Here is a 12,334-nt window from a genome sequence, read left to right as displayed (position 1 = left end):
CACAAGTTTACTTTTGTTTCTCACACATATATACTCCCTCTCCTGACTTTAGCTTTCCACTGGCTATCCTCAAAACATGACGTACTCTCTTTCCTCAGATTTGTCTCGACTTTCCTGGCTTCTTCCAAGTTTCAACTAAAAAGCCCATCTTCTGCAAGAAGCCTTTCCTGGTCCCACTTATAATGTTACTGCCTTCCCTCTGAAATTGCCTCCAACTTTTCTTTGTGTATCTCTTATGTGTACATAATTGTTTATATGTTGTCTCCTGAATTAGAACGTGAACTTGTTTAGGGTAGGAATAATTTTGGCATCTAGGCGGTGCAGTGGATAGAGTGCCAGATTTGGAATTAGGCAAACTAGTTCAAATCCTGTCTCCAACATTTGTTACCTAACTATATGACTCTGGACAAATCACTTTCCTCTCTGTTCCAGTTTTCTCATCTGTAAAATGGATGTAATAATAGAATTCCCTCAGGATGTTTATGAGGCCTAAATGAGGTTTAACATATGTAAAGTTCTTTGCATATCTTAAAATATTATTTAAATGCTAATTATTACTATAACTATTATTATTATTATCTTTCTTTGTATCTCAGATCTTAGGACATAGTAAGTGCTTAATAAATGCTTGTTTGACTGAAAAAGAACAAAATTCACCTAGAGAAATAAAAGGTCAGGATTCTCAAGAGTAATAATTTTAGAAAGTGGGAAAGAAAGATGCCTAGCAGTACCAGATCTAATAATACTAGAAAGCAATAATCATCAAAACAATTTGGTGCTAGTTAATAAAGAGAAGCTGATTAGTGGAACTGATTAGAACCACAGCATAGAGAAGTAAACAAACCTGGTCACCTAGTGTTTAATTGACACAAAGACCCAGCTACTTAAGAAAGGACTATTTGTCAAAAACTTTTGGGACAACTGCAAAGCAGTTGGGCAAAAATTAGGCTTACGTCAGTATCTTATATCATATGCCAAGATAAGCTCCAATTGGATATGTGACTTAGATATAAAAAGTCACATTATAAATTAGAGGAGCAAGGTAGAAATTTCCTTTGGGATCAATGGATAGAGAAATAATTCATTGCCATACACAACATAGAATCACAGAATAGACAGTTTTGATTATATACAACTGAAAAAAGTTTGGTTTTGGTTTTTGGTTTTTGCACAAGCAAAATCAATGCAGCTAAAATTAGAATGGAAATAATTAACAAGGGGAGAAATATTTGTAACTTATTTTCTGATGCAGGTATTTCCAAGGTATATAAGGAATTGATTCAAATTTGTAAGACTACAAACCATTCTCCAGTTGAAAAAATGGTCAGAAGTTATAAACAGGAAGTTTTCAAAGGAAGAATTTAATTTATAAACAGCCAGGCTCCAAATTACTAACAAAAAAGGAAATACAAATTAAATCAACAATTAATTCTATCCCACAATGATCAGATTGACAAAGATGACAGACAGATAATGACAAATGTTCACGGGGCTGGAGGAAAACAGGCACATTAATATATTGTTGGTGAGCTGTGAATTGTTCTAGCTCTCCTAGGAAGCAATTTGAAATTATGCCCCAAAAGTCACTAAGATGTACATATCCTTTGATCCAATATGACTATTTTGATTCCTTTAATCCCAAATTGGTTAAAGAAAGAGGAAAAGGATCTCTGTTAAAACAAACATTTATAGTAACTCTTTCTTAGTAATAAAGAACTGGAAACTAAGGGGGAATGGTCAAAAAAATTATGACACATGATAGATTACCATTGTGTCATAAGAAATTACAAAAAAAGATGGATTCAGTACAACTTGGAGAGATTTGGGTGAGTTGATACAGTGATTTGAAAAGAGCCCAGAGAATAATTTTTACAGTCATAATATTTTGGAAACAAATTTCAGTTAAAGACTTAACTGATTGGTGCAATGACCAACCATGATTCCAGAAGACCAGTGATGACACAAGCTACCCAGTTTCTGAAAGGTGATGCATACAAGAGGCAGAATGAAACATTCATTTTTGGACCTAGCTATTATGAACATTTGCTTTGTTTGACTATACAGATTTGTTACAAGGTCTTTGTTTTTCTTTTCTTTTTTTGATTGGGGGTTGAAAATTAGAGAAAATAAATGCTTGTTAACTGGAAAAGAAAAAGGAAGTGATAATCACAAAGAGCCATAATGACTTCATCAAGAACAGATCAAGTCAAACTAAGTTCATTCCTTTTTGAAAGCATTTTTAGACAGATGGCAAGGCAGTCTGGTGTCAAAAATAGAAGACTGGTCTTAAGAGTTTTAGATAGAGGAGGGGTTAAGTCCTGCCTCTAGCATAGTGATTGCGTGACTATGGGGTGGTCATATAACTTCTCAGTGCTTCAGGCAACTTTTTGTGAAAATAAATACAGACAAATTACCCACCTACAATGGTGGAAGAAGTTTCCAAGTCAGAAGGAACTGCCTTCATTAAAGAAATCATGAGTCCACACCAAAAGTAATAGTAATTATAACTATCATCAAATATAGTAGGAGATACATCTTATTGGTTTGTAGTTTATTTGCATGTTACCTCCCCATCAGACTGTAAGTTCTATGAGAGCATGACTGTCATCCTTTGTATCCCCAGTATTTAGCATAGTATCTGGAACATACTAAGTGCTTAATAAGTGCTTCTTATCTGTGACTGTTGTACTAGTGGGGGATCAGGAACCAAAGTTTGACAGGTAACTGAGAGGGAGGGAACAGATAAATAGAAACACCACTTCCCTCCCAGGCAGAGCTGTCCCAGAGAAAGTGAAGTTAATCATTGTCCAGAGCTGAAGGGTAAGAGGAAATCCCCTTCAATCTCTGGTTTCTGTTCTCTTCTTTGGATGATTGCTATCTGTGATCCCCTTAGTACATTGAAGAAGAGATATCTAGTTCTTCAGTAAGTTATAAGATCTATTTATTAGTTGATAAGTCTGGAATGGTAGGTTAGGAAAGAGGGAAACAGGAAGTCCCTATTCTATTTTCTACCTAAAGTTTCTTCAGGGGTTGAGGCTCAGGTCTAGGGACCTAAGTCCCAGAGGACCTTAGGATCTTTGTGGAGTCCAATTGATGTAATTTCCTAAGATAGAGATACAGCTTTGAAGAAAAATCTGGGTGGACAGTCTCTTGCCTTTCCCAAAGGGGAAATGTCTCTGTCCACCACTTATAAGGAAAAATGGTTAATCTGGGTCTCTTCAGATCAACGAGTGATTGTAGCAGGATGAGCTCAGTGAGGTTGCTCCTTCCCTTCACAATTCAAAAGGGACAAGAAGGTACTTTCCCAACTCTCCATCTGCTTTTCTTAGCTGGAGATTCCAGTCCCACCTCTCATTGGCAGCCAAAGTTCTATTTCCTTCTTGCATGAGATTTCATTGTAAAATTCAGTCTTTGCAATATATATTGTATCTCTCTCATCTACACTGTCATAGTATTCTTGTGGAAAAGATGGAGAGATATGGACTAGATAGTAATGCAATTAGCTGGATTTGGAACTGATTGAATGACCACCCTCAAAAATAGTCATTAATAGCCTGATATTAACATGGAAAGATGTCTGGAATGGAATGTCCTCAGAAATAAATTCTTGGCATTGTGCTATTTAGCATTTTTATCAATGAAGTCATTGAAAATCTAGATAGCATTGCTACAAAGTTTGCACATGATATAATGAACTTTCAAAAATGGAATGGACTGCCTTTGTAAGTAGAGAGGTTCTAACTTTTTAATATTATTAAATTCTCATCTGTGAACTGAGGTCTCTGTGATTCTGATTTTGTGGAGTAACCATAGTCTGTTTTCTGGGCTATATACCAAGCCTTCCTAGCATGGTAGAACCTGACAGAGAGTTCATTAGGAACCTAGGGTAACCTCCATATCTTGATGAGACATTAAAGTAGAGCTTCATGGAAGGACCTTACATCTCAATACTTGATAAATATATGTTGAATGAGTTACATGGGATGCCACCAATCTGTTTTACAGGAAGACAAAATTCCCCAAAAGTCTCAGCTTCAGAATCCTTATTCAGTGGCCTAGTATATTAGAATGGAATCCAGTGCTACATAGTATAAGTAACTAAACTCAGCAAATAACACCAGTACCTGATTTTAATATTAGTTTCATATTCCTCCTAGAAAACATTTTAGGTCGATTTGAGGCAGTTTTCTATAGTGTAAAAACTAGAGAGTAGAAAGAACCCTGGATTGTGAATCAGAGGATATGGACTCAAATCCTGGCTATCCCACTTCCTACCTATGTAATATTGAGGAAATCTTTCCCCGTCTGGGTCTCACCTTTTTCTGGAAAAATGATAAGAGTTGAACTAAATAATCTCTAAGGTCCCTTCTAACTCTAAAAATATGTGATCCTGTATTTTGAAGAAATCTAGCAAACTCTACTAACTCAACTTTCTTTTCTTCTCTCTTCTTTCCCAACACAGTAAAAGACCAATATATACAATATATAGTAGAGAAAGGGAAAAAAACCAAAGGATTTATTTGTATAATCCACAGGATTGAAATATCACTAGAAGCTTTAGGAGGCTAGCTACCCACCCATGTCTTTCTTAAACTTCAGAGCTCTCCTTATGTCCAACAAAGTGTTCTGAACAAAACAGCAGATCACTATTAATGTTTCTGTAATCAGATTTATGATATTCATTTTAGTGTTTCAGTTGCTGCAGTTGCATATTGAAGCCTTTGATTGGCCTAATACAGTTTGTGTTACCACTTTAGGGTACAGATAGCTTTCTCTATGTCTTCAGTCTCTGTAGACATATGTACTGAATTGAAGATGAAGGAGAGGAAGATTGGACTTAGGATCATATTAACAAAGAAGCCATCTAGTCTAAGCCCATCATTTTATAGAAGCTGTTGATCAGTCATTTCAGTCATGCCCAACTCTTTATGATTCCATTTGGGGTTTTATTGGTAAAGATACTGGAATAGTTTGCCATTTCCTTCTCCAACTCATTTTGCAGATGAAGAAACTGAGGCAAACAGGGTTAAGTGACTTGCCCAAAGTTACACAGCTAGTACTGTTGGAAGCCAGATTTGAATTCAGGAAGATAAATCTTCTGAAATCCAAGCTTAGTACTTTAGCCACTGTGCTACTTAGCTTCCCTAAAGGAAACTGTAAAACATTCTGCTAAATAATCAGCATTCATTAATATTTCTGGCTAACTTAGTTAAATAAGATGAAACACCAGTCAAAGATCTTCTCTCCCAACCTCCATGTTCACCTTATATGATCTTACAGGGTAGTTAGTTATCACCATAGTAATTTTCATGTCAATAATCTGTGACACTGTCAATCTACAATTATCATTTGATTTGAAGTGACAATGTACTGTCAAAACTTCCGAGTTCTACCCTAGTTGCAGCTTACTGACACTGTAATAATAAGACTTTGGACAAATACTTGTCTTCTTCCTTTACTTTTCTCACTTGAAGAACTGGAATATTTAAACTGTTTCAGAGATATGTGCTGACAAATATTGATGAACTGCTTTGAGAATGTTAATTATTACAAATGTTGCACCAGGTATTACTTTCACCATGAATAGATAAAACAAAAGGCCCTATGAAGGAAACCATATTTAATACAAATATCTTAGAAAACCATTGATGATAGAGTGATCTTCCCATTGTAAATCTTTTTTTTAATCACTTATTGTATGTTCTCTATCCCTTTTAAAAGATATACAATGAAATAAAGATTTCAAGGACAGCTACAATGGGAAAAGAAACCATATGGGCTGATCTTATAGTAGAAGTGAAGGAGAACAGATGGACAGACTGAATGATGAACTGGTAACCAGGAAATACCTTTTTAAAAGACTCAAAAGGTAGAGGCAAGATGGTGGAGAAGATTCAGGGACCCATCTGATTTCTACCAGATTATCCTCTAAAATGAATGCTGGAATAGGATAACCCACAAAAAGATAAGATAACGTAATTTTTCAGCCCAAAACAACTTAGAAGGCCAGCACAAGGGATCTAGTGTACTAGGGTGGAAGTGAAATGAAGCATGCCAGGGTAGACCCCACAGAGATGCAACTAAAGTGGTAGCCAGAGCTTCTGAGACTCTTGGACACAGATGGGGGGAGAGGGGGAGGGAGGGTCAGACAACTGCTCAGAAGGAGATTACAGGGCTCTCTTTACTGGTTCTGGGTGGGTGCAAGACTTCTGTTGCATTCATCATACCAGAACTAAGTTGCAGTTTTGGGGCACAGGCACAGAGTGAGAAAAAGCACAGCATACACCAGGACCTGCAGCTTCAGGGGAGCAGGGGACCTTGGTCACAGTTCCAAGGGGTAAAAGAGTACTTAGGGTTACTCACAAACCAGAACACAGTCTGGGAGAGTATTAAATACACCTCTCATATATCTCATACTACCTTGGAAGAACTGAAAGCAGATAGATCCCCAGTGCCATCTCTAAAGGCAACTATACAAAGACTCTGAGTTTTGGCACAGTGCTTCCTTTAGGACAGTTACAGAGTCTAATTATAATAGGTTTTTTTTTTAAACAAAAAGGTAAAAAGGCAGGAAAATGAGCAAGCAACAGCAACAAAAAAAACAACATGAAAGTTATTTTGGTGACAGGGTAGACTCAAACTCAGAAAGCAACAAAGTCAATGCTGCTGCATCCAAAGTCTCCAAGAAAAATATAAATTGCTCTCAATCCCAAAAAGAATTAATTGAGGAACTTTAAAAAGATTTTAAAAATCAAATAAGAGAGATAGAAGAAAAATTGGGAAAATAAATGAAAGTGACATAGGAAAATCATGAAAAAAGAATCAATAGCTTGGTAAAGGAGGCACACAAAAAATACTGAAGAAATTACTACCTTTCAAGGTAGTAATGAACAGAATAGGCCAATTGGTGAAAAAGGCACAAAAATAGAAAGAAGAGAACTTCTTAAAAAGCTGAATAGCCAAATGGGAAAAGGGATGCCAAAATGCACTGAAGGAAAAAAAACTTCTTGAAAGACTGAAAAATACTGAAGAAATTAATAACTTAAACAAAATAGGCCAGTTGGTAAAAGAGGTACAAAAATTCATTGAGAAAAAGAATTCTTTACAAAATAGAAATGGCCAAATGGAAAAGGAGGTACAAAAGCTCACTCAAGAAAATCATGTCTTAAAAATTAGAATTGGACAAGTGGAAGCTAATGAGTCCATAAATTGTTAAGAAACAGTCAAACAAAATCAAAAGTGTGGGGAAAAAAACCCAGAATAAAATGTGAAATATTTCATGGGAAAAACAACTGACCTGAAAAATAAATTCAGAAGAGGGCAGATTGGGGGAGGTACAGGTCAGAAACTAAACAGGGATAAGTAGGGTGGAAAATAATACATAGGATTCATAATGGTGCAAAAAATTTTTACAAATCTCTAATAAATACCTCATTTCTCAAATATATACATGAGTTTAATATATAAAAATACATCATTCTCCTGTTGATAAAAGGTCAAAGTATATGAATAAGCAGTTCCTGAACAAAGTAATCAAGAAGTTCTCTATAATCATGGAAAAAATGCTCTAAATCACTTTTAGTTAGAGATATGCAAATTAAAACAACTCTTAGGTACTACCCCACACTTATCAGAGAGGCCATTATAACAGAAAAGGAAAATGACAAAACTTGGAGGTGATCTAGGAAAGCTGGGACACAAATATATTGTGGGGAAATTGTAAACTGATTCAGTCATTCAGGAGAGCAATTTGGACCTATCCCAAAGGGTTATAAAACAGTGTATAACCTTTTGACCCACCCAGCAATACCATTATTAGCTTTGTATCCCAAAGAGATTTAAAAAAGGGGGATCTCTATATTCAAAAACATTTAAAGCAGTTCTTTTTAGGGGAGCAAAGATTTACCCATCAATTGGGAAATGGCTGAGTAAATTATAGTATCTGATTATAATGGAATACTATCGTGCTCTAAGAAATAACAATTAGGAAGAGCTCAGAAAAATCTGGAAAGACTTACACAAACTGAAGCAGAGCAAAATAAGCAAAACCTGGAGAACATTGTACAATGACAGGAAGACTTTACAATGAACAACTGTGAATAACAGCTATTCTCAGCAATATAATCATACAAAACTATCCCAAAGGACTCATGATAAAAAATGCCATCTTCTTCCAGAGAAAAAGAACTGAGTCTAAATCCAGACCAATGCAAACTTTTTTCACTTTCTTATCGTTTTTTCTAATTGAGTTTCCTTCCACAAAAAGATTAACATGGAAAAATGTTTTACATGATTGCACATGTAAAATCTATATGAGACTACTCTTTGAGATTTCAAGGAGGGTTGGGTGGTTGTTGGAGAAGAGAGGAAGGGAGAGAATTCAGGACTTGTTATTCTTTTTTCCCCTTTTTTTAAACCCTTACTTATCATCTCAGAATCAATACTGTGTGGTAGTTCCAAGGCAGAAGAGCGGTAAGGGCTAGGCAGTGGAGGTTAAGTGACTAGGAAGTGTCTGAGGCCACATTTGAACCCAGGACCTCCCAACTCTGGGCCTAGCTCTCAATCCACTGAGCCTCCCAGCTGTCTCCTCAATATTCTTTGAAAAATGGTAGAAACTGTTTTTATGTGTAATTGGGAGAAATGGGAGGGGAATAAAATTTAATACCCCCCAAAAATTCAGGAAAAATACATCTCTCATTGGGGGACTCCTCTAAAGAAGAATGACAGAAAGCCATAGGCAGAAATTACTCAAGATGGAATGGAATTGATGGAATGCAGCCTCTACCAGGGAACAGGGAATGCTAAGATCCAGGAAAGTATTACACTGTCATTGTATAAAAATACTGGAGAACACAGACTAACGCTTATTTGTACACCGTGGCAGTGACTGACTTTAAGCAGAAATCATCCAGTAAGGAGTTATTACCTAAAAAAAGAAGTTAACGTGTGTTAACCCTGCTTCCCTGCCTGTGCTTTTTGGACAGCAGCCTCAGGTCAAGCTCCATTTCATCAGATGGCACCGACCCGGAGCAGATCCAGCTTGCCTTTCAGGCTGCAAAAAGGGCAACGAGGGAAAAAATCAGATCCAGATTTCACAGCAGCAGTGACCTAATCCACCGACTCTTTGTCTGTATATCAGGTATGCTCTCTGCATTTAAAAAAAATATCTTTGGATAAAGTCAGGATAACTCTGACGGAGACTTTATTAACCCTCAGAAAATTGTCATAGAGAAACTGTAGCACTCTTCACAGTTTATAAGCTTTAGTAGTATCCAAGTTGGCAAACACTTCTTCACAAAGTCATCTGTGTGACACTCTGAAAGTGTTTTGTGTATATTAAAAAAAAAAACCCCAAGGTCTAGCAGGAACTTGATAATCCCACCCATATAGTGAGTAGATATGAATTGATAAATTATAAGGATTTAAGCTTGGCTTAGCCTCTTCTTCCTAATAGAGATACATGGTTACACATATTGTGCAGTGTAGATGGTTTTTAAATTGTCATTTATGTGATGTTTGAATGTGAAAATAGCGTCACCAGCCCGCAATACTTAATGTTAAAATCTGCCTCCTTAGGTAGGAGCAATAGGAAGACAGATGTCAGCTCAATATAAGGAAAATTTTCCCAATGACTACAGATGTCAGAAATGGAATGGGCTGCCTCAGGAGATAATAATAATAATTCATATCCATTTGGCACTGTAAGCTTTACAAAGTGTTTTTCTTCACAAAAAAAGCCCTATAAGGATATTGTAGGATTTAAATTAATGTCCAGTACTCCAAGGATTATATTTTATAAAGTTTATTAATAATTACTAGAAGTAAAGGAATAAAAAGGTAATTATCTAACAAAACCGAACCATGTCACTAAGTTTTTCTACCTGCCCAAAAACCCTACATCCACAGCTGCCACCACAGGAAGAGAAGAGAGGGAGAGGTGGAACTACCCAGAATTTATATCCTCCCTACGTCAGCATGTAACAACAGGAGGAGAGTGGGGTGCTGAGAATTGTAGATTTTAGGGTAATAGATTCTAATTATACAATATGTAGAATGAAAATGTGATTATGCCCATTTTGCAGAGGGAAAACTGAGTCATTCAATCAACAGGAATGTTTTAATCACCTTCTATATGCCAGGCACTGTACTAAGCCCTCAAGGAACTCACCTTCTATCAGAGTGTTTATGTTATTTACTAATATAGAAATAGGAAATTAATATTAGTTCCATTAATATAGACATATGAAAGTATGTAGAATAAATACCTAATAAACACAAAATAAATCAAGGAAGTTAGACACTAGAAGCTGGGGGGAGGGGAGGAGATTCAGAAAAGTGTCTTGGAGAAGGTGATGGTTTGACCTGATTCTTAAAGTATTTAAGGTATTCTGTAAAGCAAAAGGGAAGAGAATACATCCCAGACATGTGCATCCATCCAGACATTGCAAATATGGAGATGAGAATATGAGTGCCATGTGTGAGAAACAAAAGTAACAAGTCCAGTGTTACTGGTCTGGAGAGCACAGGAAGGAAAGTAAATATGTAATTAGACCATAAATGGGAGATTAGGGCTAGCATGAGAAGGGTTTGAAAGGTCAAACAGAGGAGTCTATATTTTATCTTAGAGACGATGAGTAATTGGAGTTTACTGATGAGGGAAATGATATTGTCAGACCGCATTTAAGGAAAATTATTTTAGCAGCTGCATGAATTAGAGAAACAAGAAACTTCAGGAAACCAATTAGGTGTTATTGCTGCAGTTATCCACACAAAAGGGGCTGAGGGCTTAAACTCTGGGTAGAGGGGCTAGGTGAGGAATGAAAAGGAGGACAAATGCAAGAAATGTCATTGAGGTAGAAATGACAAAATATGGCAACTGACTGGATATATAAAGTGAAAGGGAATGATTAAAGGAGGATAAGTGAGGTGGTGAACTTCAGAAACTGAAAGAATAATGCGACTGGCTTCATTCAAAAGGAAAATTCTTAGGGGAGAGCACTAGCTAATGGTGTTGGTTAGGTGATGGAGAAAGAGAAGAATATTGAATGGCAACCCAAGTTTATATTTTAAAAGCATGGAAATAGGATCATAAATGTAAGAGCTGAACCAACCTTAGAGATCATCTAATCTAACTCCCTCATTTTATAGGTGAGGGAACCGAGACCCAGAAAAGTTAAGTAACTTGCAACCCCAATACCTTGAAAAACTGAGGCATTATCATGAAGCATGTTACTTATAACTCATGATAATTAATTGGTATTTTGTGTCACTTAATGGGGAGGCTTATTGCTCCCATGCTTCTTAAAATGTCCTTTCCTCTCATTTATAATCATCCAAGTTCTGTCTTTCTAAGATCTAGATCAAATGTCACCTTCTCCATGAAATATTTCCTGATCTTCTCTGCTAGAAACAGTCTTTCTTCCTCTGAACTTTCTTCAGACTTTGTTCCTCTCTTATTTTCTATATTTCATTCAGTTTTGTTGCATGGTTCTTATATCTCTCCCACTAGACTGTCAGATCTATAAAGACAAAGACTTGCTAATCTTTGTATATCCTGGTTTCTAGCATAGTGCCTGACTCATCAGTGGTTTGTATTAATATTTTACGGATAGGCAGCAGCATGAATGAATGAATCATCTGATCGATGGTTCACTTGATGGGTAATGAACAGTAGTTGAATTAGGATCAGGATGTAGTTATCAAAACAAGCTGGAAAAACTACTAGATATGGGAGGACAGGTAGCTAAAAGCAAGGATTGACTGAGCATATTGATTGCACAGCCCTGTATCAGGTGCAAATATAATCTACACACACACGTGTGTGTGTGTAGATTACACAAATATATTTGAAAGGGCATCCAGCCAGACCCCTTTTACAGAGAAATTAACTCTTAAGTAATCAAAAGCAGAACTGGGAATTAAACCTGCATCCTCTGAATGCAGATTGTAGGTTTGTACCCATACTCCCTCCTTATGAAATGATGAAGGAAAGGAAAATCATTCCTTCTATCCCCAAAGTAGGGTACTTTCTTATGCAGATCTGGGTAAGGTCTTAGGTCATTTTGGTTAAACAAGTGCCATTAATGGATTAATGGGCAGAATGGGCAAAGAGGTAATAAAACGATCTCTTGTTATAGACAATATGGTATATGTGGAAAATTCTAAAGATTCAACTAAAAAGTTAGTGGAAACTATAAGTAATTTTAACAAAATAGCAAGTTATAAAGCAAACCCACATAAATCATCAGCATTTTTATATATTATTAACAAAGTCCTACAAGAAGAGAGATTTAAAATAACATATCTGGGAGTATACCTGCTAAAACAAACCCAG

At 36.3% G+C, this 12,334-nt stretch overlaps 1 protein-coding gene across 5 annotated transcripts in view; it reads left to right on the top strand.

The window, feature by feature from the left end:
- The window catches only part of ZFYVE28 (zinc finger FYVE-type containing 28), a 267,258-nt gene that overhangs the window by 230,181 nt on the left and 24,743 nt on the right, over nt 1-12,334 (top strand). For 3 of the 5 annotated variants that reach the window (XM_007496838.3, XM_056803657.1, XM_056803656.1), the window contains one exon: nt 8,985-9,139. In XM_007496838.3, coding sequence (XP_007496900.1) covers nt 8,985-9,139 — 155 coding nt within the window. Of the gene's footprint in view, nt 1-8,984; nt 9,140-12,334 lie in introns of those variants that run through there. The other 2 variants (XM_007496839.3, XM_056803659.1) reach the window with 2 other exon arrangements.

Source organism: Monodelphis domestica, chromosome 6, assembly GCF_027887165.1.
Source record: "Monodelphis domestica isolate mMonDom1 chromosome 6, mMonDom1.pri, whole genome shotgun sequence".
Classification (NCBI taxonomy): Eukaryota; Metazoa; Chordata; class Mammalia; order Didelphimorphia; family Didelphidae; genus Monodelphis; species Monodelphis domestica.
Note: the sequence above shows the minus strand (reverse complement) of the source record. Positions and strands in the feature narration are given on the sequence as shown.